The sequence below is a fragment of the Staurois parvus genome, unplaced genomic scaffold (genome assembly GCF_062004578.1).
Source record: "Staurois parvus isolate SC_StPar_1 unplaced genomic scaffold, SC_StPar_1.0 ptg000160l, whole genome shotgun sequence".
Taxonomy (NCBI): Eukaryota; Metazoa; Chordata; class Amphibia; order Anura; family Ranidae; genus Staurois; species Staurois parvus.
The window spans coordinates 1,204,672-1,232,494 of record NW_028317956.1 but is presented as its reverse complement, the minus strand read 5'-3'; the positions used below and the strand labels follow the sequence as shown (position 1 = coordinate 1,232,494).

At 42.2% G+C, this 27,823-nt stretch overlaps 2 protein-coding genes across 6 annotated transcripts in view; one reads left to right on the top strand and one right to left on the bottom strand.

Moving 5' to 3' along the window:
• INTS11 (integrator complex subunit 11) overlaps positions 1-789 on the bottom strand; it is a 54,577-nt gene extending 53,788 nt beyond the window's left edge. Inside the window, exon 1 of the mRNA XM_089675948.1 lies at positions 300-789. The gene's annotated coding sequence lies outside the window, so the exon portion shown is untranslated. The remainder of the gene's footprint in view (positions 1-299) is intronic.
• Positions 433-22,981, top strand: CPTP (ceramide-1-phosphate transfer protein). Of its 5 annotated transcripts, none has more exons than XM_089675951.1 (4): positions 586-606; positions 9,877-10,009; positions 16,117-16,278; positions 19,023-22,981. In XM_089675951.1, exons 3-4 carry the CDS (start codon positions 16,154-16,156, stop codon positions 19,543-19,545), a joined length of 648 nt encoding a protein of 215 aa, XP_089532077.1. In that variant the 5' UTR covers positions 586-606; positions 9,877-10,009; positions 16,117-16,153; the 3' UTR covers positions 19,546-22,981. The 5 variants fall into 5 exon arrangements, with proteins under 5 accessions (XP_089532078.1, XP_089532075.1, XP_089532077.1 ...); XM_089675950.1 differs by lacking the exon at positions 586-606 and adding an exon at positions 4,166-4,220; XM_089675952.1 differs by lacking the exons at positions 586-606; positions 9,877-10,009 and adding an exon at positions 433-500.
• The last annotated feature ends 4,842 nt before the right edge of the window (positions 22,982-27,823 follow it).

Genomic DNA, 27,823 nt, shown 5'->3' with positions numbered 1-27,823 from the left:
GATTTCTGCATGGAGAGTGGTGTCAGATTCCATTATCCCCATCCAAGACTCCTATTTGTCAAGTCCCAGCACAATTCATCCATGCCAAAGGCCTCCAACACCACATTAGGTAACAATTTCATTCTTTCACCTGGTGTTTCCATAATTCTGTCCAACCCTTGTACCTGGGGGTATAGACGTTTGTGGAGGGGGGGGGACGGACATTAAAGTGAACCTGAATCTTCCCATTTATAAAGAAACTCTCCAGGTCCTACGAGTGGCCTAGAACACGTGTAACCAGCACAACAACCAACTCTTACCTCTCCCTCAGCATCACGTCTCTACACAGGGCAGCGCCATGACACCGGCTACGTCACCAGGTCACAGGGACAGAAGCCCGCCTACTAGAATTGGACCGGCCAATTAGTGCTCCTTCGCTGCTGAGGGGCGTGGCTCCTAAAAGGACTCTCGGTTGATTTTCTTTCCCCTGCGCCGCATTGGTTGTTGGTGTGCGGGGAAAGGTGAGAAGGCGGTGGTGGTTGGCGGGCAATGAGTAGAGGTGGGAGATGAGAATTGGGCTGAGTGCGGAGCTGTAGACGGGTGAGTGGTGCATGGGATCCGGGAAAGGTGAGTTGTCATGGCAGACAAGGGACGACATGGTGGGACCGGGGAGGTGCGGGCTGTGCGCGGTCCTCGAAGCGGGGAGGTGCGGGCTGTGTGCGGTCCTCGGATCGGGGAGGTACGGTCCTCAGTGCGGGGTCGGACGGGATTCTTTCCATGTTGCTTCCTGCTAGAACTAGGATATTTATATTCCAGTGTAATTCCTAGACATGTCCTGATTGGCTGACTTGTCCCGAGAGCTCTGTGATCAGTAAAGACCCCACCCATCTCCCTTTGTAGAAGATTTTAGTGGTTGGCTTTACATGTCAAAATCACGTTGCAGACCAGGCGCAGTACTTCTACTGCGGCAGGGTGGCACCACTGCGCAAAATCAAGTATATAAACGTGACTTTGCATATCGGGTAGGGGGCTCTCCTCACACAGTTAACCCTTTGCCTAAAAAAGTTAACCCCTTCCTCCCCAGTGCCATTAGTACAGTGTCAGTGTGTTTTTTTTTTTTTTTTTGCACAGATCACTGTATTGGTGTCACTGGGGATGTCAGTGACCCCCAAGTCAGTTCCCCCCCAAGTGTCAGAATGTCCTCTGCAGTACCGCCATAAGTCGCTGATTGCCGCCATTATTAGAAGAAAAATAAATTCCAGTGTTTATACCGCCATTTGTAAACGCTATAACTTTCACGTAAACCAATTAATTTACAGGTATCAGGATTTTTTTTTAGCACAGACATGTCGCAGAATACATTTTGGCTGAAATTTCTAACAAAATTTGATTTTTAATTTTTTTGTTACTGGATATGTTTTGTAGCAAAAAATGGTCTTTTTTTTTTTTTCTATAGCGCGAAAAATAAAAAACGCACAGGCGATCAAATACCACCGAAAGCTCAATTCGTGGGGAAAAAGATGTAAATTTGATTTTGGTGCAGTGTTGCATGACCGCGCAACTGCCAGTTAAAGTAACGCAGCGATGTAACAGAAACCGCTTATGTAACCTCTTCCTGACCGCTCTATAGTAGAAATACTGCTACAGGGCGACATGGGTGCGCAAAATCACACACATATATAATACACACACACACACGATTAGCGCTTCCGTGGTTTTCACGCCCCTCCCAGATAGCGTCCGATTGCTCATCAGTACACCAGTCATCACATTTAACCCCTTGATTGCCAGGAACACGCTCATGCACAATAAACCTCCATTGCTAGTATAGTGTCTGAACGGATCAATATCTTTGATCAAATCAGCGCTATACCAGCATTCACATTAGTATAGTGTCCCCAAAAATGCAGCGTTAGCGGGATCAGCCCTGGCACCTGCCAGCACCTGCGTTTAGCCCCTACGTTTACCCCCCTTCTCCCCCAGCAAGTGCAGTGTCAGTAGGTTACTGTCACTTGATACATTGCACACAAAACCGCAGTGTTGGCAGAATCAGGCCTGATCTCTGTTAGCACTTGTCAGTAAATTTTGAGGACTCTCCTATGCAGCTGAGTGCCAGTACTAGTGCCGAACTACCTTTTGGTGAACTGGCGACACCAGCGGTCTAGTACATCCTGGTCTTTCACATACCTCTTAGATTGTAAGCTCCCAGGATCAGGCCCTCCTATCCCTCTTGTATTGAACTGTATTGTTGCTGTATTGTCTCCCTTTATATTGTAAAGTGCTGAGCAAGCTGTTGGCGCTATATAAATCCTGTATAATAATAATAAATACCAGCACTGCAGTATGACTTGGCGACATGGCGAGTCCCATAAGTGTAGTACAAGCCGGTGAGGTGGGGAGCACAAGTATTGTTCGGATTTACGAGGGAAAAGATAGTCACGTGGAGCCCCCCAGATGCCCAGACTACATGGGGAGCAGTGGCAAGATAGTTTGGGACTTGGTTTCATCATTTCTCTATATGGGGTACCACTTATACGTGGACAATTTTTATTCAAGCATGCCACTGTTTAGACATTTGTTCAATCTTGCAACTGGCGCTTGTGGCAAAGTGTGACCTAATGTGTGCCCACCATTAGAAGTGGGTGGATGCAGGGCGGTATATTCTAATGGTGGGCATACCACACACTTTTTCTGGCAGAGATTTCTTCTCTTTTTTTCATTCAGTCCACAGGCTGCATACAAAAAAAAAGAACATAGTATATATACCCAACAAGGACTAGCAACGACCTGGTACATCACTGGACTTTGAGTGGTTAAAAAAAAATAAAAAGCGCACAGGTGATCAAATACCACCAAAAGAAAGCTCTATTTGTGTGAAAAAAAGGACGTAAATTTCGTTTGGGTGCAGCATTGCATGACCGCGCAATTATCAGTTGAATTAGTGCAGCACTGAGTAGCAAAAAGAGGCCTGGTCATTAAGGGGGTTAAATCCTCAGGAGGGCAAGTGGTTAAAATTAAAAATGAAAAACTGTTGAACAAAACCTTTCCATATCTGTGTCGGATTCGGGCACATGGCGTGTATGTACTCTGCCCTCATTTATTACATGACCCCGATCGTTAGAACTACATGGGAAAATGGTTTCAGATACAGTTTGGTTGGAGATCCGCTTTAAAGACTTGCCTACAGGGGTAATTTTTTATTTTTATTTTCTGCACACATGTTAAAATCAGATATTATTGTGACGATCGCGCGTCAGACCCCAGCCCTTCTTACCAAACTCATGACCGAAGGACTAGCCAGTCTAAACTGCGATGTCACGTGCGTAACAATGCCACGCCCAACTGCACCCTGCACAACGATTTTCCAGCTAATGGACCACAAATCGATGTACCGGCAGACTGGGAGCGATTGTTACTGGGTTAGGTTAATTACGCAATTAATCCTTCACACTTCCACCACCCCCTTTTTGTACAGAGATAGAGGAAACTCGGCAATATCAGCAATAACACTATGATGGTTGAAATAATCGTCTGTATAGCACTGTCACCGCAGACAGGTTATACAGAGGGTTAAACACACACAGTAGCGCTCTTTTAGAGGCAGGAATTCGTAAGTTGCATTAACGAGCTATAGAAACAGTTCAACTATTTCAGAAAGAAAGATTTATTACTAAAAGGTCAAAAGGGTGCAATAAAAATATTTACAGAAAAAAAGATGTAACCAATATATATAAATATACAGAGAACAATAGCACAGCAAAGAGGTAACAGAAAGAAGGTTAATGGGTTAAAGTACTTGCCAATGAGCCTTGGGTTAAGCAGATCAAGTTTCAAAGCAAAAGGGCAAGTTGGTTCTGATGTTAAACGGGAGAGTTCTTCAACTTCCACTCTTAGGCCTGACAGCCTGTTTTGTAGTCCCCCAGCAGGGGGTGTCTCTGAAGCCAAGGACCAATGCCTCATTTGGGGAGGGGTTGTCTGGGCGGAGACCCAAACTAGAACCAAAATCTCTCGTAGCTCATATTTTGGCTCATAACTTTTCCTAGACACAAGTAACATTCCATCCGCGGGTAGATTAATATGCAGACGCATCTGAGGAACGGTTAGATATGAAATATGGAATACATACTTGAATGGTTCAAGAGATGTAATTTTCTGCTTTCCTATATATTCCAGCCAAGAAGAGTGACATATCAAACTGTTTGGCTTCTCGTGGCCAATCTGAAGATATGCCTGGTTTTTATGTAAGTCTCTCATATTCCAAGATATGAGACATAGGGGAAAAATGGTTTTAATAGTGTTAACTAGTTTGACTCCTCTGGAATGTCTTTGAACTCAGGGGCAGGCTTGGGTTATCCCTTTACAAGGTGCCAGATTGCTCAGCTTTTTAGACCGCCCGGCACCCAGCTCAGAGACTTTTTATAGCTCGGAGCTTCCTACTGTGCTCTGGCCTGCCTGTGACACTTCCAACACACACACCGACCAAATGTCACTGTGGCTCTCAGAGAGGAAGGGGGATGATTCAAGAGGGGGAGTAGGATCTACAAGATGGAGGGTTTGGAGCAAAATGGTTGAACCGCGTCCATCACTGTGGGGCATGATTGCTGAAAATATAATTTTTTTTTGCTAGAAATTACCATAACCCCCAACCAAAAAACATATTTTTTCTGAAAGCAGAAACCCTGGAGAATAAAATGGTGGTAGTGGCAATTTTTTGCACGTGGCATGGTGTTTGTGCAGTTATTTATCAAACACATATTTTCAGTAACAATACACTAAAATGAATTTTAGTTCAAACACAGTATTATGCCCAATTGTTTGGTATAGCGCATTTATTATTTTTTACCCTACAAGCTGTAAAGTATTTTACCCGTGATCAGCAGATCATAGGCGCAGTGCCAGGATCCTGCATACTCTGTCAGCTGTCTGCCCATACCTCCCATACAGACAGTTGAAGTCTAGGAAGAATCGATGAACTATGAGAGCGCTCACCAGCACCCTCGCAGTTCATTGAGAACTACAAGCTGTCTGCCGTAGTGGAAGACGGTAGTTGTAGTTCATTCATTCACAGGAAACTTGGTAATCAGATCAGCACGCAGCTAGCATTCCAGCCTAAGGGACTATCATTGTAAAAACCAATAGGCTCCATACAAGAAGCTTTACACAAGGATATTTTTTATTTTCATGTGACTGCCATTTTAAAATCTCATTGTCTCCACTGAAAATAACTGTCACTTTTATATAATGAGGATTCTTATTTTGGTCATTCAGGTTTGTGAAATGAGATTTTGGCGGCATGCAAATGCTTTTATGTACGGGCATTTGAATTTTTACTCCAAATATGCTGGATTTTTTTCGAACAGAAAATATGCCCCTAATGTTATGTATGTGACATTGAGCATAAACGCATTCTACTAGCCAGAGTTTACTTAATTCTGTCCATTGGAATACATGCGTGTTTACACATGTGTGGGCTGATAAACTGCGCTCTGAATGCAGGCTTGGGGCATTTTTTTATGTCCCTCAACACTGCTCTGAAATACACCTGTAAACCAGACAATGTGTATATACACATTCAATAACCAAGAGCTGCTTTCAGAGGTGTTAAAAAAAAAAAAAAAAAGATGCCAGATGTCTCTAACAGCGGCATTTCTTTCTGCCTGTGTTCATGAGGCCTTATTGACTAGTTGGGGTTCAATCACACCATGCCTGCTGTGCTGCAATGATCTACATAGATCGATCAGGCTCATACAATTGCAGCATGTCTTGTGATGTGAAACAACAATGTATTCCAGCTCTCCTCACCACTCCTACCCAATGTACTCCAGCAAGCATGTGTTTAGCTTGAATGAGCCATTAGAGTTCCAGAACCCTTGTGGTCATTGATTCATCCAGTAGAAGCCATCTCATTGTACTTTGACACCCTCTCTGGTCTGACATTGGTGGACGCACACAGTTTCTGGGAATGAAATCTGCTTGTACCTTATCATGTCGATAGATATTCCCAGATGAATTTTGACCCTGCTCTTATCTCCCCGCTTAACTAATTACCGTCTTCCTGGTCAGGGACTTCAACACAACTACTGATATCTGTCAATGTTGGCTGTATAGCTCTGCCTCCAAACTGAACAGTGAACTGCCATCAGGAACATAGCACAGCTAAATAGCATGTCTTTCTAGCATCCAATCTACCCCCACCCCTCCAAAATGTCATCCCTGCCCCTCTTCCCCTGAACCAGTGACATCATTATCGAGAGGTGGAGGGGCCCGAGGGCAGTGCATAGCCTTGGTGATACCAAATCAGCATGGTAACAGTCCTTAGCCCTATCGGCCACCAAGCAGCTGGCAACTCTGTCTTGTGGTTGGTAGTTCTGGCCTATAACTCATGGTTCTGAGCTTTAGGTGGCACTTCTGTCTTGTGTTGGGCAATTTTGACCCATGGCTGGCAATTCTGACCCGTGGCTAGAAGTTCTGGCCCATAGCTCATGGTTCTGAGCTTTAGTTGGCACTTTTGTCTTGTGCTGGGTAGGTTTGACCCATGGCTGGCAATTCTGACCTGTGGTTTGCAGTCCTGGCCCATAGCTCATGGTTCTGACCTGTAGTTGGCAATTCTTTCTTGTGCTGGGCAGTTTTGAGCCGTGACTTGACAGTTCTGCCCTGTATTGGGCAGTTTGGACCCGTGACTTGGTAGTTCAGACTCATGGCTGGCATTTCTGTTTTGTGTTGGGCAGTTCAGATCCTTGCCATGCATAGCTGGTAGACCGTGCAATGTAACTATTCTGCATGCCAAGCTTACCCTGTGCCAGGAGCCTCCGTAGAAACTGATCCACTATAACAGGGTTGCTCAACCTTTTTGAAGAGCGAAGGCCACTTAAGTGATTTAGTAACCGGTCATGAGCCACAATTAAATGAAATGGTTCCGAGCTTAGAATTTTTTTATTTTGAATAGCATAATGAAATGTTTCTCCTGCAGCTGCTGAATGCCGGCGGGAGGGAGGAGAGGAGAAGCCGGCTTTCTGCGGTTGCAGGAGGAAAATGGAGAGGTTCCTGTATATGCCGTCCCTCTTGTCCAAGTGTAAAACAGAATGCTGAAGGGAGGCCACATGGGTTGGGGTCACCATTGGGGCCCCTGACGCTACACCAGTGGTTGGGGGTGTGTGGCAAAAATAAAGTCTCAACGGTGGGGCTTTACCAGCTCCCCCAAACTGCAAACCTAAACTAGCCCTTACTGTCCTGAGTCTCCTATAAGGCTGCTTTCACACTGATGTGCTGCGATTTACTCACCACATGGGTGCAGCACAGTGCACCTGCTGGTGTCCTATGGGGTAACTGCAATTTGCCATAGACTTCTCTTATATCTTGCAGGTGTGATGCACTTTTGGAAAATGCATCAAAACACTTGCATTCAGGAGTTTTGGTGCGCTTTCAGAAAGTGCACCAACATGCAGGATATAATAGAAGTGAGCTGCCCTGGTTTGAGGTCAAGGGCCACATCAGAGTGCTCTGAGGGACACAGGTTGAGCACCCCTGCACTATATTATGACTTCTGGTTAAAGGTTTTATTTTTTCTTGTAATGGAATCACAACAGACCCATTTTGGGTAGAGGGGAGGATTAGGACCTCTGTGCTTTTCCTGTCTATTCTCCAGTTTGGTCTGGTTTATAACAGGTCCCGGGCACACACTATGACCCACGCCTGACCTGATCCATGGAATATCTTGTTGGTGGAAAGGTGAAGAGGAAACTGGGTTTAGTTCACCCATGTAGAAAGTTATGTGTTGTATTTACAAACCATCAATAAGTGGAAATTGTGTTTACCAATCACAGAGAAGTGAGCTTTTGAAATCCGGTATTTACTTTAACCCCTTCCCACCCAGTCCTGGCATCCCTTTAATATTGTCTGTACGTTCTAGGAGTTTGGAATGATCGGGTGATCTTGTGACCACTGTGATTAGCTGTCACAACTCCTGATCATTGCTATGAACTTGGGACTCTCTGACACTCAGTCGCTGTGTTGGGACTACTCATTGAACACACTGTCAGCAAAGAAGCTCTGCATTAAAGCCCACCCTCTTTGTCACGGCACATATGCATTAGGTGGGTGGCAACAGGTTAAAGATTACATTTGGAGTCCGCAGCTGGGTTGTTTCTGGAGCTCACCTCTTTTGGAGCGAACAGGATTCAACCTAAATCAATGGAGAGAGAATTGTGAATGTTATGGGTTTCAGATTTTATAATTCTTCTATATGAAAAGTATATGGAAATGCCCTTATATTGTTTTATTGTATACTGTACTCGTGTTTGTGTGGATGGGTAGCCCGGCCCTTAAACCTCCTATCCTTACAGCGAAGGAAGCTGCCATCTTATCCTCTGTTTGATCTGCCGTTGCCATGATGCTGCACATGTAATCAGTTATGACACCGGTATTGATGGCTTGACAGATTGGTTGAGAGCACAAGCAACTGTGATAGTTATCATTCACAGCATGTCTTGAATGTAACTGTTTTGGGAAACCGTTAAATCAATGGATTTAGGGCTCGTTCACACTAGGCTGTTTTGCCAACGCTTGCCAAACGCCCCTATAGCGTTTGGCAAGCGTTGGTCCGGTGTTTGCGGAGCGTTTTTAACGCTCGGCAAACGCTCCGCAAACGCCGCATGCGCGGTTTAGCGGCGGTTGCTAGGCGTTTGCCGAGCGTTAATAACGCCCCACAAACGCCTATAATGCATTTGAGTGGTGTTACCGCTCCGCAAACACCCCGCAACCGCGTCGCAACCGCACCGCAAACGCCGGCCGGGCGTTTGCGGAGCGGCACCATAGGCGAGAATAGGAGGCTTCAAAGCCTCCTGACTCGACCAGAGGCGTCCGTTTTGCCGCGACGCGACGCAAACGCTCCTGTTAGAACAGCACCATGTGCTGTAATGTGCAGAATTGGCAGAGGCGTTTGGGAAGCGGTAAAAACGCTTCCCAAACGCCTCTCTGCCGCCTGCACACAAGGCTAGTGTGAACGTAGCCTTAGTTCTGCTTTAATACAGGGGAAACTATTGTTATTATAATACAGGATTTATATAGTGCCAACGGTTTGCGCAGCGGTTTGCAGAATGAAGGTAGAAATTACAGTTACAATACAATTTGGTACAAGAGGAAACGGAGGGCCCTGCCTGTTAGAGTTTACAATCTAGGAGACTACACAATATCCGCAGCAAATACACATGTTAAAGAAGAACTCCTGGATAAGTAAATATCTAAATACCAAATTAAAAAAGAAAAAAGCGCCACTTACAAAAAACACCAAAATGTCAGCAGCATATCCCACCCAAAATAAATTTTGGAAACAATAATCCAAATTAAAAGGTATGTGCTAATAACAAACTTATACAAAAGTGTATATCATCATCCAAAAAACATTAGTGTTTTAAATAAATAATTATAGTGTCCAAACATAAATTAGTGTCCAAAAAAATATATATATATCTTCAGTGACTTGAAACAATTGTGAAAAATCCACCACCAAAGGAGATTAAATGAACTCACCAGAGCTAATGGCTGGTCAGATTATAAACCAGCAACAACGCTTGTGCTCTGGGAGCAATGAACCCGATGTCCAAATAGATATGGTGATGTTTCAGATACTTCCAGATAATAATAATCACAGCCAAACAACTTTGCAGCCCAAGCTCTTATGATGAACTTCTCCACTCTTTCTCATACCTCCATGAGAGCATGCAGTACACTCAGGGACAAAAAAGAGAACATAATGGTGCAATACGTTTTTTTTCATTTATCTCTTTAATAAAAAAGGTATAAGGAAACTCACAAACAAGGTGTCCAACAGACACCAGCTTCAATCGCAAAAAAGGGTTGAGATACAGTTAACGCTCACCGCGGATCTCTCCCATACAGCACAGAACAGCAAGGCTCTCTAACGTCCACATCGAGTAGACTAACGTCCACATCGAGTAGACTACGCCCAACAGGTTTCATCACACCGACGTCATCAAGGGGCAGTTTATAATCTGACCAGCCATTATCTCTGGTGAGTTCATTTAATCTCCTTTGGTGGTGGATTTTTCACAATTGTTTCAAGTCACTGAAGATATATATATATATTTTTTTTGGACACTAATTTATGTTTGGACACTATAATTATTTATTTAAAACACTAATGTTTTTTGGATGATGATATACACTTTTGTATAAGTTTGTTATTAGCGCATACCTTTTTAATTTGGAATATCTAAATACATTTGTAATGTTTATTCTTCCTTGAGTCTTGGAGTGCTTTGTGTGTTTCCTGGAGTTCAGCTTTAAAGCAGTTTTCAATGTTACATGAACATTTTTTTTTGCTGTTCCTTTTTTTGATTATTGTATTTTGTGCAATGATATATAAAGACCCCTTCTAGTAGTCTTTTATATTTTGGGGAATATGATTGGCATTTCCAGCTTGAGTGTCACTAAAGACATTTTTTTCTACATTTTGTATAGAGAGAGTTATAACCACTGTGAGAATTTTTTGCCGTCTGTGTCCCAGTGAGGAGAGTTCCCTTCACTTCCTGTCCTAGGAAATCCTGGGGTGTCACCAGAATTAGTGTCCCCATTTGAAGACTGTGCCTCTATTCCTGTTGTGGGGACAACCCAAAATGTGGGTTTTACTTTCACTTTTGATCATAGTATACTGATGTGAAAGTACAATATATGTACAGTTCTGCGTAAATTGACAACGCTATATAAATACCTGTAATAATAATGTCAACAGGACAGATAGGGTTAATCTGCCTAATGGGGACACAGCAGATATTCTAATGCCTCTGCACTCTATCCAAAACGAAAAAAAAAAAGTTTTGCCTTTAACCACTCGCCTACAGGGCACTTATACCCCCTTCCTGCCAGGCCAGTTTTCTGCTTTCAGCGCTGTCGCACTTTGAATAACAATTGTGTGGTCATGCAACACTGTAGCCATATGAAATTTTTATCATTTTTTTGAGACAGATGGAGCTTTATTTTGGTGGTATTTAATCATCTCTTGGTTTTTTATTTTTTGCTAAACAAACCAAAAACCACTGAACATTTTGAAAAAAAAATTTTTTTTTTCTTAGTTTTTGTTATAAAATTTTGTGAATACGTGATTTTTCTCCTTCACTGATGTGCGCTAATGAGGCTGCAGTGATGGGCACTGATAGGCTGCACTTATAGGTGGCACTGATGGGCAGTGATGAGGAGGCACTGGTAGGTGGCACTGATGGACATTGACAGGCATCACTGATGGGCACTGAAAGGCAGCACTCATATATGGCACTGGTAGGCGGCACTGACTGGCACTGGTAGGCGGCACTGACTGGCAGCACTGATAGGTAGCACTGACTGGCACTGATAGATGGCACTGATGGGTAACACTGAAAGGCAGCTCAGATGGGCACTGATATGTGGCATTGATGTGCACTGATGGGCACTGGCAGGTGGCATTGATGAGCACTGACAGCTGGCATTGATGAGCAATGACAGCTGGCACTGATGGACACTGACAGGTGGCGCTGCTGGGGCTACACTGATCATCAGGGCACACTGATCCCCTGATGATCAGTGTACATGTCCCCTCTGAGGAATGCTGATTACCAGCTCTCCTCTCGAGCTGTCAGCGTGACAGCTCGTGAGGCGAGAAATGCCGAAAACCGGGATTTCCCTATTTACATGTGATCAGCTGTGATTGGACACAGCTGATCACATGACCAAGCCGACATCTTCGGCTCTTTCCGTTGATCAGTGATCCGCTGTGTCCGAGGGACGCAGTGCACCACTGTTTGCCGCACTGCATGTGCCCGGAGCCGCGCATGCGCGGTTAGAATGGGAGGACATCATATGTCATCCTCCCAGAACGAGAGAACCGCCTTGCGCCTGTCATTACCTTATATGGTGGGCGGGAGGTGGTTATTGACAGTTTATCTACTTGTCGCCCTCTCACAGTACATTTACTGCGAGGAGGCGGCACAGCCAGACTAGGCTACATACCCATACATCGCCACCTGGCTTCCGGGTTTGGGGCGTGCATGCTGACGTCTGTTGTCATGTAAATATAATAAAACAAAAATCTTCCTTGGACTCAACATGCCTCTCAGCAAATACCTTTTGGGTGTCTACTTTCCAAAAAGGCGTTTTTCTTTGTACTGCCCTGACATTTTAGCAACTCAAGAAATGTGAAAGGCAGTCCAAGTAAAAGCTGCGTAAATTCCAGTATATTTACTATAGTTTGTAGACCATAAAACTTTCACACAAACCAATTTATATACACTTATTGGGATTTTTTTTTACCAAAGACATGTAGCAGAATACATTTGGCCTAAATAAATGAAGAAATTTGATTTTATTGGATATATTTTTATAGTTATAAAATAAGTTATTTAAAAATGTTCACTTTTTTTTTTTTTCTTTTATATAATAAAAAACCCATTGGTGATCAAATGCCACAAAAAGAAAGCTCTATTTGTTTGAAAATGATATAAATTTCATTTGGATACAGCGTTGCATGACAGAGTAGGATTTTACAGAGGAACTCCAGGAAATGTTTTTTAAACTTGCATCGGTCCAGCTTGGCTTGATGTAAATATCCATACCTGATATCCAGAGGACTGCTGGGGAAGCTGACAACCACTGCAGCAGTAGTGATCACTGCGATATTCCATCTGCTGCTCCAATGCCTTCCCCTCTGCTGCTCCAATGCCTTCCCCTCTGCTGCTCCAATGCCTTCCCCTCTGCTGCTCCAATGCCTTCCCCTCTGCTGCTCTAATGCCTTCCCCTCTGTACACCGAACAGAGAGAGGTCTTCAGAGAATGTTTTTTTGTATTTTTCAATGAATACAAGGTGTTCTCTGATTGGATGAGGTGGTAAGGTGAAGTGGGTGATGTCACCATCTCCACCTCCTGCAATTAGAGACCTGGACACTTAGTTTAAGCCAAGCTGGAGCAATGTAAATTTGCAAAAAAAGTTAATTCCTGGCCCTTCACTGTAAAACTGAACTCTTGATCTTTAAAGTGGTTCTAAAGCCAAAATGTTTTTTACCCTAATGCATTTCTTGAAAAAAGTTTTTACAGCTTGCTGTGACCCCCCCCCTTTTTCCACCCCCAAATAGTACCTGAGTCCTCAATCAATCCAGTGCTGTGCACAACTGCATCTTTTCTCTCCTCTCTTTCTCTTTACATGGCCAGCAGCAAGAGCCATTGGTTTCTGCTGCTTTCAATCAAATGCTGTTGAAGGTGGGGGAGCAAGCAGCACTGTGCGTGTCTATGTAGCTTGGCTCCATAGACACACACCGCTTGGGTTCAAACATGCATGTGTGCCCCCATAGCATGCAGCTTGCTATGGAGGCACACGGAGAAGAGGAGGAGCCAAATCACTGGTGGGGAACCCCAAAAGAGGAGGTTTGGAACCACTCTGAGCAATAGTTTTGTAGGTGAGTAAAACATGTTTATTATTTTCTTTAAACACTAACCTGCCTTTAGTAACACTTTAAATCAAAAACGGAGTTGAATCCAGCGACTGATTCATTAAAAAGTAATTGCATATGTTTTTACATACAAGTTTCAACAGTATCTGAATGTGATCCCTTCACTACAGCTCTCAAACTGGGAGAGGTTGGGGTTCACTGCCAGCCAATCATGGCTCTACTGCAATGTACAGCACTGTCCATCTAACACTAAAAGCTTACTGACAGGAGGAGAGAACAGAGTGATGACCTCATCAGTGTGCTGCTGTTGTTTCATTGTCCATTGACCTAATGGGCAAGTGCCTAGACCAAACACAATTATATTAATCTCATTATGCCAGGATCACAGGCTGAACAGATCCTTTGGCAGAAAAAATAGGTCACGTATGAATTCCCTTTCAGAAAGGTTGCAGTATGTGTAGGGTAGCATTAGTCACTCGGTGCTTGTAGATGACTTTGCTTGACTCTTTTGAATGGGTGTTGAGAGAATGAGATGCCTGACTTGTCTTTTGTAGAGCTGGAGCTGTAGTAGAAGGCTTCCAGGATGTGGGAGGCCATCTTAGCGGCCTTTGTATTGTGATGCGTGTCATACAAACAGTGCGTCTTGGTGACATTTAATGAGGTGAAGACGTGTGTCTTCCTTCTCTCTGGATGTGTATAGACATCGCAGGTCTCTGTTGCTGGATTCTGGCTCCTCTGGAATACAGCAGGCAGATAATAGATCATTGCTATGGGAAAGATAGACTGAGATGGCTCTTTTTTTACAAGGTTTAATAAATGAGGCCCAGTGCATTTTGTGGGTCATTTCTGTGATTGGTCAGAGGTGATGCTTCATGTGAATTCAGTAATTATAGCAGTATTTAACGCCAAAAGAAAAATGTTATATATTGCCACTTACCCATTCTTTAATGTGGTGGCTGCATTCGTTTTCTTTGGGCTTTTTTTTTTTCACCCGGTGATCTGGCCAGTTACACACTTTTTTGTCTTGGGGTGTCTCCACTCCACTAGTAGAGCAACAGCAACACCTTTGGACAGCAGTATTGTCAGTCTGGGAAGAGTTAGATGGACTAGCAGATTTATGGATTTGACTAACAAATTAAAGCTGAACTCCAGCTAACACTTTTTAAGCCATTAGAACAAAAGTTTCTTTTCCTTTTGACATAAAGGATATACATAAAAAAAGCTGACCACTGTAAGCACTCCTGGCAGTGGTAAATGGTTTGTCTCGACACTTTTAACTGCCATTTTTGCTCAACTCAGTCTGTTAAATGAAGTTGAAAAAAGAAAATAAATGTAGCTGCCTTATCTGAAAATTGGTAGGATTCAATATATTACATTTTTGGTTTTGGATTTCATACCGCTTAAAGCATTCCTTCTCATCCTCAAGGAATTTTTTTGTATATTGACAATTATTATAATTACCGTATTTTTTGCTCCATAAGACACACCTGACCATAAGATGTACCTATGTTTTAGAGGAGAAAAACAATAAAAAAAATATTCTGAACCAATGGACTGCAGACACGATACAGGAAATGACCAGATACTGCGGACATAGTACAGGAGATGACCAGAGATTGCGGACATAGTACAGGAGATGACCAGAGACTGCGGACACAGTACAGGAGATGACCAGAGACTGCGGACACAGTACAGGAGATGACCAGAGACTGCGGACACAGTACAGGAGATGACCAGAGACTGCGGACACAGTACAGGAGATGACCAGAGACTGCGGACACAGTACAAGAGATGACCAGAGACTGCGGACACAATACAGGGGATGACCAGAGACTGCAGACACAGTACAGGAGATGACCAGAGACTGCAGACACAGTACAGGAGATGACCATAGACTGCGGACACAGTACAGGAGATGACCGGAGACTGCGGACACAGTACAGGAGATGACCGGAGACTGCGGACACAGTACAGGAGATGACCGGAGACTGCGGACACAGTGCAGGAGATGACCGGAGAATGCGGACACAGTGCAGGAGATGACCGGAGACTGCGGACACAGTGCAGGAGATGACCGGAGACTGCGGACACAGTGCAGGAGATGACCGGAGACTGCGGACACAGTGCAGGGGATGACCGGAGACTGCGGACACAGTGCAGGGGATGACAGAAGACTGCGGACACAGTGCAGGAGATGACCGGAGACTGCGGACACAGTGCAGGAGATGACCGGAGACTGCGGACACAGTGCAGGGGATGACCGGAGACTGCGGACACAGTGCAGGGGATGACCGGAGACTGCGGACACAGTGCAGGGGATGACCGGAGACTGCGGACACAGTGCAGGGGATGACCGGAGACTGCGGACACAGTGCAGGGGATGACCGGAGACTGCGGACACAGTGCAGGGGATGACCGGAGACTGCGGACACGATACCCTGAATTCATAGTATTGTCCTCCGTCTTTTAGGCTAAGTGATGCTAGGCATGATTCAATCCGTAAGACATGAAGAAGGGGTGCTACGTGGGATATGTCCAGATTACAAGTGACTGTAAGGGCCAGAAGTGTTTTGTTTTACATTTTTTTTTTTTTCAACACCTGGAAACAAAATCTAGCCCATAGTTGGGCTTTAAAAATCTAGTTAGCTTTTGTTCTACATCTCTACTGTTTTACAAAATTTGTACTGTTTTTTTTCTTTATACAGGTCAGCTGAAGAACATTTATACTAAGACCAGTTTACCATGTCCAGCACAGAGGAGAAGTTCTCACTGCAGGAGGTCCTGGTCAGCTTCAAGTCCTGTTTAGTGGATGATGACCAAGATGTCCTAGTAGAACATTATCTGAGCGGATGGAAGGGATTGGTGAGGTGAGAACCCGGTTAGTTTGTGAGCTTCACATGGATTTTGGTTTGCCCAGCTAACATTCGGACTTCACCTGGGAACAGCTAAATGCCTTTGTCATATCTACTTTTTCCTTTCAGCTATTCTACATATGCCCTGTTGTATGTTAAGGTGGGGGGCTTTCTCCACCCACCACTACAGATGAGGAGAGAAGATGAGAACTGAAAGTGGTTGTAAAGGCTCAGGTTTTTTTTTATCTTCATGAATTCTATGCATGAAGGTAAAAAACCTTCTGAGTGCATGAAATGAAAAGTCAAAGCAACCAGTCAAATAATTTTGTAATCTGCTGAAAAATGTAATCTGCAATGTTGATCAGTTGGCATGGTATATGAACACTACAAACACATGGTCTTTTAGTTTAACCACTTGCCCTCCAGAGGATTTACCCCCCCTTCCTGACCAGGCCATTTTTTGCGATACGGTGCTGTTTTACTTTAACTGACAATTGCGTGGTCATGCAACGCTGCACCCAAATGAAATTACGTCCATTTTTTCTTACAAATAGAGCTTTCTCTCGGTGGTATTTGATTGCCTGTGCGGTTTTTATTTTTTGCGCTATAAACAAAAAAAGACCGACAATTTTGAGAAAAAAAAACTATATTTTTGACTTTTTGCTATTAAACATATCCAGTAAAAACAAAAAATCAGATTTCGTCAAATTCAGGCCAAAATGTATTCTGCTACATGTCTTTGCTAGAAAAAAAAAATCCCAATACGTGTAAATCAATTGGTTTACATGAAAGTTATAGCGTTTACAAATGACGGTACATATATTGGAATTTTTTTTTTTTTTTACTAGTAATGACAGGGGAGAGATTTCTATTTTTTACATACAGGTCCCTCCTGTCATTAATACTCGGCGATCACCGGGTGCTGGTGAGTAATCCCTGGCTGGGCCCCAGTGATTGACAGTCGAGGCAGCAAATGGCGGCACGGGTAGGGTGCGTGCGCCTCCTACCCAGAAATGTGAAATCACGTGTATATATACGTGATTTTGTGCACCCCTGCCACCCTGTAGCAGTATTTTACTTTTTTTTTTTTGTAATTAGTATTTTAAATAGAGTAAGGGAGGGTTCTAACTTCTCTGTTTTTGTTTGTGTTTTTTTTTTTTTCTCCTATCACTAACCCATTGGGTAGATTTACCTTCACTTCCTATTCCATAGCCAAAACAGGAAGTGAGATGAAATCCCTGCAAATTAAGAGAATCCCTTGTGCCCCCCTACGTGACCAGAACTAATATCCCCAATGGAAGATTTCACCTCTATTACTTTTCTGGGGACAACCCAAACTTTGGGATTTTCTTTAACTTTCAATGATAATGGTAAACAGGACAAATCTAGAGATACAGCAATAAAAGCCTAAATAAAAACACATCTTGCACATTGTCTCCATCAGCTCATCCCCCACAGTTATTACCTTTTTGTATCTCTCAAACACCGCGCCCCCCCCCCCCCAGTCATACTTTACTTACACCACCATATTGTAAGAATCAAATATCTGCTTTTACTACATTTTGGCCCAATTTGTACAGTACAAGACGATCTACAGCTGGTATTAGTTTTGGTTGATGCTGGTGGTTTGAATCATTTACTGCTATTTGTATTTCTCATGCACTGAGATCTCCCCTATGGAGGTCATAGCTCTGTCCCATATGTGCAGTCACACTGCTGTGACCCAAACTCTAAACTATTTGACATACAACATATAACTATACTGCTTGAAGACAGCTAAAGATTCCCAGTGTGTGTCTGCACCATATAAAAGGCTTCAGTTCCCTGTGCTGGCAGTGGGTCCATCTCTGTTGAAACTGAGTACCAGCACAGAGGGCATAAAGACTTTGATCTTGTGTACAGAGGCCTACAATAACAGTGCGACAAAATTACTAAATTGTTCACTCAAAATTTACTTTAATTATCTAGTCGTGTGAAAGACACATTCCTGTTTATTTCTTCTGCACGATTCGATAATGGAACTAAATCTTCAGTTTTTGGAGTGAACATTCTCAACTACTTTAGCACATCGGCATCACTGTCTCCAACTACCTCTCTTAGATCATGATTTGGAATAGACGTACACTGAGACATATGGGTTCTGCCATTATTGTCCTGCTAATAAGAATACTAAATACCTGGGTGTCTCTGCCTTTAGTACTTTCTGAGTAACTGACCCTGAACAAATATGAAAAATAGAAAGCAGAGTGAAGTCACAACTTGACTGCATGTCAAAGCCTTTGGATCAGCATGACAGCCAGGCAAATGGCATTTGCAGGGGAAGTCAGCAGTGGCAGCCTACACATTCTCCGTTCAGGTTTCCTTGAATCTGCAGCTGTGCCTTCCTGGCTCTTCCAGAAGAATAGAAGAATAATGGAATTACAGAAGATGTGCTGGAAATTTTTAGAGAGGCCATGCAGTATGTCAATAATAATAATAATTAAAAAAAATACTGAAAAATGTTCAATATAATTATTTATACAAAAAAAATAAAACTGCAAGATCTAGACCCCCCCCCCTCATTACAGCCACAACAGCTTGGCAAATATTAGAATTTTATAAAACATGCCAGCATACGCTGCTAGGTGAGAACAGTTTTTGGTGGAGTGGTAAAATATTTTTGTTTCAATAAATCATAAAACTGTAATGTACGAAGTGTTGGTTATGGTTTTTCTTTTTATCCTTTATATCAAGATGCATTTTTTTTTTCTTAAAATCAGGTTTATGAACAGTCTGGGAACTGTGTTTTCATTTGTGTCCAAAGATGCAGTAAGCAAAATCCAGATAATGGAAAAGTATTTGGCTGGGGAACACGGAGAGCGTTACCGTACCCTCCAGTCCATGGTGGAATACGAGCTCAGCTCTAACCTGGTTGATCTAAATAAACGAGGCAGTCACCCAGAATCAGGCTGTCGCACCATTCTGCGTTTACACCGGGCCCTGCGCTGGCTCCAACTCTTTTTGGAGAAGCTGAGAACCAGCAAGGAGGACAGCACGACCTCCACCCTGTGCGCGGAGGCCTACAATGACTCTTTGGCCAACTATCACCCTTGGCTTATACGTAAAACCGCAAATGTAGCCTTCTTGGTCCTTCCAACTCGGAACACATTCTTTGAGGTAATGAATGTTGGGACTACAGAAGATGTGGTGGACATGCTTGGAGAAGCTATGCCATATGTCTGTAATGTCTATGACTTTACTCAAGAACTCTACTCCCAGCATAACCTCCTTGATATACCATGAATGATGCTGAGGTTCTAATCATGTGTCCTCAATTTTAGCTATTTATATGTTGTTCGACCCTTTTTGTTTTTAAATGGTGAAGGCTGAAAATGCACTTTGATGTATAGCGACTTTGTTCACTTGCTGTCATATTCTGGGCATTACTGTTACTATGAACAATCTCAACTCCAGTAAGCTTGAATATTTGAAATGGCCATGTTACAGCCTTGTAAAGTGAATCTTTTCTACCTTTTCTCTAAAACAGAGCATCTCATCTCGAGAGTATTTCCAGGAACGTGACATTTTTTTTTTAAACTACCATGTAAAGTGTCCATTTCTTTATAAACCCCCCCCCCCCCCCCCCAAAAAAAAAGTATTATTGGTACTTTGTGCCCGTGTGACGTCTGTGCTGAGTGCAAGAGGTTCCCGATCCATATGCAAATATTGACTTTTTCAAAGCCATATTTTGCATTTTATCTCTAGAGTGCTGTGGCAACAGAGAGGTAACCGGTCCCGTACCCGTATATACCGTACCTCTGTGATGGGTGTGTTTTTCACATAGCTGACAATTTTACACCTTATACTTGAATATACTGGATGTTGGCATCTGACCAGTGCTGTATGTAACTATCATACTGCCCCTAGGCATTAGATGAATGACCATGCCTTTTTATTTACATTTGGGGAAATATGCTATCAGCTTTATGTGCAGTGCTTCTTTTTAATTGAATAGTCCATCAAACAAGTGAAATGGGAGATAACTTCTAAGGAGTAAAATATAGGGGAAATTAAATTATTTTGCTAGGTTCACCTGCAGATGTCCAGAGCTGATAAAAAAAAAACAAAACAGGCAGATGTCCTGGAAGAAGTCTTCTACAATCGTATGTGCCTCATAAACCTCCCTATTTCTCATCAAATATTATATAATATCTATGGGTACCTTTCAGTTCTAAAGTCGCTTTCTGTCATTTCTGAAAAAAAAAAAAAGCCAGTAAAAATTTAATACTTACCTGTTCCACTGCTAGAGCTGCCATTGCTTGTTGTCCTGAAGAGCTGCTGCTGCCTAAAGAATTTATAGCATCCAAGACTTCTGGGTGTATCGCATGCTTTGTCCCACTGCTGGGCAGAAGAAACCACAGAGTGTGGCTAGGGAAACAGGCATCCAACAAACGCAGAAGTCTTGGATTCTGAATGTCATAAAGTAATATTAAAGGCAGATTTTTTTTTTTTCTAAATAACATGTCATACTTACCTGCCCTGTGTAATGGTTTTGCACAGAACAGCAGGGATCCTCTTCTCGGGTTCCCTGCCGGCACTCCTGACCTCTCCCTCTTGCTGAATGCCCCCATAGCAAGCAGTGTGCTATGGGGGCAAACAAACAGGCGTAATCCCGAGCCACTACTGTCCATTCACACAGGGAGCGTGGCTCCGCCCCACCCTCTCATCATTGGTGCACTGGCTGTAATCGACAATAGTGGGAGCCTGTGGCTCCTGCTGCTGTCTCAGCCAGTGAGGAGGAAGAGACTCAGGAGAGCCACTGCTCTCATGAGCATCACTAGATCAAGACGGGGCTCAGATAAGTATTTGGGGGGGGTCTGCTGCACATAGAAAGTTGTTTACCTTCATGCACAGAATACATGAAGGTAAAAAGACCTTTAGCCTTTACAACCACTTTAAGGCAGTGGTAGGTCTTCAGGACGCGATCAGTGGCAGATATAGTGGGAGAGGTATACATTCACTTTGTTAATTTACAGGGATATTTGGATGTCCTGCTGGCTTGCTGCTTATTTACAGTTTAGTACATCTGATGCACATGCACATGTACATGGGCCAGTAATGGTCCCCTGAAAATCACTGAATATGGAAACTGACCATATCTATTAAATTTTGTGTAAAATTTCAGCAAAAATGGAACATGCTTGCATGTGATTTAGATCATTTAAAATTTGGATATATATGTCTTAGGCCACACACAACAATGTCAGCTGTAGGGGTGGGGGGCAGCTTTGTGATTTCTTAAACTTTTCTGATCTAATATTTTTATTTTGGCTCCAGATTAGAAATGGTTTTTAGTGCATTTTCCTTATGTTATTCTATAGAGATGTCTTCTGAATTGTGGTAATATAATGACTTCTCATCATTTTACCACAATTGTTTCTGTTTGACCGCCTGTCTATAAAGAAAGTAATTTACAGGAATTTTCCACTTTCAACTAGAAAGTGGAACATTTGCATCTGACCCTAGCGATCCTCCTGCCATAGAACCTTGGAACACAGCAATTAGCTGTTTTTTAGAGAGAAAATCCAGCTCTCAATGTACAACTTAATGCTTTTGTATGACAGTCTGAACAAGTCCTAAATCCAGTTACTATGTGATTCACAAGCCTTGTGAAGTAAACAAAAAATTTATTTACCTTGAGTCAAATCCTCCTTCATTCGGTACTTCATGTGCCAAGCTCCCAGGGTTTTAGTAGGATAGGCAGAGACGGCACTAAAAAACGTATGGGGGTGCTAACCATTCCGCACTCCACTAAAGTGTTTTATTGCTGTATCCCCATTGCAGAGATTGGCCATCATTTCCTGTTCCTGTCAGCAGAACAGGAAATAAAAGTGACTTCCTGCCAATAGGAGTAAAGACAAAAATAAAACCCTCCTCTCAGTCTGTCCAACACAAAAATAAAAGCAAACAATGGCAGTCTTAAGATTTTCCAGGCCCTTTTTCAGCACAAGCTGCTGATTGGTGGTTCTGAGAAGATGGACTGTTGCTAATCCACATAGATGGACACGTGGGGGAAATTTTAACTCTATTTTTAAAAGTGAAACCTGGCCCAATCACCTCCTTTTCCACTCTGGAGGCCCTGGCAGTATGTCATATATATGTGTTTTTATATATACACATCTTTTGTAGATATCTCCTCCAGCATTGTTTATATATACCTTTTCTAGATCTTTCTGCAGCATTGTGTGGTCCTCATTATTGCAGAGAGGAGCGATGATTTCCACACGACTCTATAGAATCCTTACACTGTAAGTGCAGGGTGTCGTAGCCTTGCCCTGCACGCTGTCTCCTTAAGTCTTCTGGGATAAATGATACTGGGTGTTATTCATGTACTACAACAGACCGCTCCAGATGAAAAGTAAGTAGAACAGAGAGGCTGTGGTGTTTTTTTGTTTTTTTAACCAGCAATAGAACCAATATGACTGATGATCAGGATTATGATAATGTGTTTGCTTACAATTTGACAAGGTAGGCACCTCTGTGGGATTGTCAAAAAAAAAAAAAAAATCGCCTTAACAAAATGTATCTTTGTGGTGAATTGTAACTGTGCGGTCATTTATGTTCCAAATAATGAACTCTGTACACTACAATAAATGTTTTCAATCTATATAAAAGGTGAAATCATTTTTGCCATGTGATTTTTATAATTATGTAATTAAATTATAATTTAAAAGTTTAATGCTTTTTGGTTAGCTTTATTTTTGTATTACTTTAACTAGAGTTCTTAAAGTATATACAGTGGGGCAAAAAAGTATTTAGTCAGCCACCAATTGTGCACGTTCTCCCACTTAAAAAGATGAGAAAGGCCTGTAATTGGCATCATAGGTAGACCTCAACTATGAGAGCCAAAATGAGAAAAAAAATCCAGACAATCACATTGGCTGATCTGGAAAGAATTTCTTTGCAAATTATGGTGGAAAATAAGTATTTGGTCAATATCAAAAGTTCATCTCAATACTTTGTTATATATCCTTTGTTGGCAATGACAGAGGTCAAACGTTTCCTGTAAGTCTTCACAAGGTTGGCACACACTGTTGCTGGTATGTTGGCCCATTCCTCCATGCAGATCTCCTCTAGAGCAGTGATGTTTTGGGGCTGTCGCTGGGCAACACGGACTTTCAATTCCCTCCAAAGGTTTTCTATGGGGTTGAGATGTGGAGACTGGCCAGGCCACTCCAGGACCTTGAAATGCTTCTTACGAAGCCACTCCTTCGTTGCCCGGGCGGTATGTTTGGGATCATTGTCATGTTGGAAGACCCAGCCACGTTTCATCTTCAATGCCCTTGCTGGTGGAAGGAGGTTTGCACTCAAACCTCACGATACATGGCCCCATTCATTCTGTCCTGTACATGGATCAGTCATCCTGGTCCCTTTGCGGAGAAACAGCCCCAAAGCATGATGTTGCCACCCCCATGCTTCACAGTAGGTATGGTGTTCTTTGGATGCAACTCAGCATTCTCTCTCCTCTAAACACGACGAGTTGTGTTTCTACCAGACAGTTCTATTTTGGTTTCATCTGACCATATGACATTCTCCCAATCCTCTTCTGGATCATCCAAATGCTCTCTAGCAAACTTCAGATGGGCCCGGACATGTACTGGCTTAAGCAGGGGGACACGTCTGGCACTGCAAGATCTGAGTCCTTGGCGGCGTAGTGTGTTACTGATGGTAGCCTTTGTTACGTTGGTCCCAGCTCTCTGCAGGTCATTCACTAGGTCCCCCCGTGTGGTCCTGGGATTTTTGCTCACCGTTCTTGTGATCATTTTGACCCCACGGGGTGAGTTCTTGCGTGGAGCCCCAGATCGATGGAGATTATCAGTGGTCTTGTAAGTCTTCCATTTTCTAATTATTGCTCCCACAGTTGATTTGTTCACACCAAGCTGCTTGCCTATTGCAGATTCAGTCTTCCCAGCCTGGTGTAGGTCTACAATTTTGTTTCTGGTGTCCTTCGACAGCTCTTTGGTCTTCACCATAGTGGAGTTTGGAGTGTGACTGTTTGATGTTGTGGACAGGTGTCTTTTATGCTGATAACAAGTTCAAACAGGTGCCATTGATACAGGTAATGAGTGCAGGACAGAGGAGCCTCTTAAAGAAGAAGGTACAGGTCTGTGAGAGCCAGATATTTTGCTTGTTTGTAGGTGGCCAAATACTTATTTTCCACCATAATTTGCAAATAAATTCTTTCCAAATCAGCCAATGTGATTGTTTGGATTTTTTTTCTCATTTTGTCTCTCATAGTTGAGGTCTACCTATGATGCCAATTACAGGCCTCTCTCATCTTTTTAAGTGGGAGAACTTGCACAATTGGTGGCTGACTAAATACTTTTTTGCCCCACTGTACTTTCATTTATGTTTGAATAATTGGTTTGAAATATGTTTGGAAATAAACTGAATATTAGCATTTTCAGAAGGTGATCACCAATGGCAATCCCTCCTATTTCTCTATAACGCAACATCATGCATTGAGAATGAAAGCCTTGTTGCACCTTTTCTAAATGACCAATTTTAGGCTGTAAAGAGATGCATCATAATTAAGAAAGGACACTCTGACCGGTACTATGAGGTCTGTCTTCAAGAGCACTGCACATGTTGTGTTCATGGCACTTACTCTACTATAAGCTGAGTCTCTGGTGTATTAATTACAGGCACTTCTTGGATAAAAGAACAGATGCTTGGTGGTCAGAAATCAATAGAATGTGACTGACTTGTGTTTGATGTCTTTAGGAAGATCAATGGACCCTTTTTGCACTTCGCACAGAAGCACAGGAGTGCATACAACATTAATGTTCAGGAGACCAAAAAGGGACTGTTTAATGCATTAATATTTCATAGTATATAATTTTCCTTGCTCTGTGCCATGGTGTGAATGGCATGCATCAGGGAACCCTGACAGATCACCCAATATGTGTACAGATATGCTACTTGTTGTGTGTGTCCCTACTGGGGAGATGTACCCTCACATTTGTCCTGGGGACCATTGTCACTGGACCAGAAAGCAAAGAAGAATCCAAAGTTTTAATGTCACATGAACTGGTATGGAAGAATATTTTCCAATAGGAACAGCGACAACTGTTAGTTGGTTTGTTTTCATTCACACCATCACATGTGAGTTCTTTTCATAATACCTGGATTTTATGCTATTCAATAAACGTACTACACTATTGGCACATTTCTGTCCTTTGGCTTTGTTGTCACGAGCCTTATAAGGTGGTGCCATTGCTGCATCTGGAGTACTGTGTATGCTGTGTCCCTGGAACTGTCTATGATGGGTATGGGTGAGCAGAGTGTGACCCCCTGTGTGAGCAGTGTCTTCCCACGTGTCCATACTGAGTTTAATGACCCTGCAGCCCTAGACCAGACCCAGATGACCCTCTAATGGATGTATTTCACCCCTGTGCATTCATTATGCACTTCTGGTAAGTGCATAGTACCACTGGTTTCTCGTCATCTGAAGTCACCAGCACGGAGCACAGATTAATCTCACCATCTGGACTTATGTCACTTACTTGAACTATCCATACTTGTCATATATTGTGTTGCTCTTGCTACATTTAAGCGTCACCACTGGACGCAGACACTATTTCACTTTATACGCGCCTCGACAGCGCCCACTTTTTAGTACCATCTTACTATTTATTTATTACTATTTTATATACTGTCTTTTAGAGATGCAGAGGTTTGCCTTTTTTATGCTAGCTGCTTATGCTAGCTGTGCGCTCGCAACTACCTCCATTTATTGTTATAAGAGTGTATACTTGTGAGCTACTATGGTGGCACAGAGGTGCTTATAATTAATTAACTCCTTTAAATGTGATGGTGCATCAACACATGAAACACATACTCAAAATGCTGTGTGAAAATAAACAAATAAAATATTGAATGTGTCGCGCTCCTCAAAAGGGTGTTTAGTGATATATGATATATACTTATGTGTAAATAAAATAAATTAAATAAATCTAAATAAATAGATATTATTTCATGGTGATATAATTTAAATTAAATTTAAAACACTCCCAGTGCTATAATTAATTTGATTATAAATAACTAAAAATTATATATTTAATAATATGAAGAAATATAATGTAATATGCCACAAATCAAGTGAGCAAAGAAAACCTCCTTGCACAATAATATATATGTGCAAAAAGTGTGCATGTGCAAAAATGCAAATATTGCCCAAAGCAGTAGTATATAAAAATATATATATGATAAAGTGCAATAACCAAAAAGGTATGGAAAAATTAATAATAATAAAACTGTGCAAATAATATAATCACTCCACTTGTGCAACCTAAAGTGGTGATTAGGACTGTATACTGCTAATCCTTAGCTTAGATGAGATATAAACGTCCCAATCTATGCAGATATATGGAAAGTCTATTGCTGTTGAAGTAGACTGTGGTGTTACTTTCCTTCCACTAGATGGCCTCCCAGTTCCTTCCGAGTTATGAGGCTGGATGGATGGATATAGATATCTCCCCTCGTGTTGTTTGGGGTCTATCTCCTATCTCCTCTTCCTCCCCTTTACTCCTCCGATTTAGGCCATGAAAAAGAAAAATTCCCACATGGTGCTTTTATCCTTGATAAAAGCACCATGTGGGAATTTTTCTTTTTCATGGCCTAAATCGGAGGAGTAAAGGGGAGGAAGAGGAGATAGGAGATAGACCCCAAACAACACGAGGGGAGATATCTATATCCATCCATCCAGCCTCATAACTCGGAAGGAACTGGGAGGCCATCTAGTGGAAGGAAAGTAACACCACAGTCTACTTCAACAGCAATAGACTTTCCATATATCTGCATAGATTGGGACGTTTATATCTCATCTAAGCTAAGGATTAGCAGTATACAGTCCTAATCACCACTTTAGGTTGCACAAGTGGAGTGATTATAATATATTATTTGCACAGTTTTATTATTATTTTTTCCATACCTTTTTGGTTATTGCACTTTATCATATATATATTTTTATATACTACTGCTTTGGGCAATATTTGCATTTTTGCACATGCACACTTTTTGCACATATATATTATTGTGCAAGGAGGTTTTCTTTGCTCACTTGATTTGTGGCATATTACATTATATTTCTTCATATTATTAAATATATAATTTTTAGTTATTTATAATCAAATTAATTATAGCACTGGGAGTGTTTTTAAATTTAATTTAAATTATATCACCATGAAATAATATCTATTTATTTATTTAGACTTATTTATTTATTTTATTTACACATAAGTATATATCATATATCACTAAACACCCTTTTGAGGAGTGTGACACATTCAATATTTTATTTCTCCATTTATTGTTAATGGGGCTTCACCTCATTTTTCTGAGGAATGTGATAAGGACACAAACAGCAGACACCTAAACTGCTCTAACCAAAACTACAAAAAAAGTTTTAGCCTGAAGTTGCATTTTAGGGCCCATTGAGACTGATCCATTACAAGATGTGTTAAAACTCACACATTGGGGGTTACTAAAACTGCATGGTGCAAAATTGGGTGCAGCTCTG

What these genes read in the sequence shown, in the direction of transcription:
- CPTP (XM_089675952.1), top strand. Translation starts at nt 16,154, where the DNA reads ATGTCCAGCACAGAGGAGAAGTTCTCACTGCAGGAGGTCCTGGTCAGC. An exon ending in GGATGGAAGGGATTGGTGAG is followed by an intron (nt 16,279 to 19,022) that starts GTGAGAACCCGG and finishes TCTTAAAATCAG; the next exon opens with GTTTATGAACAGTCTGGGAA.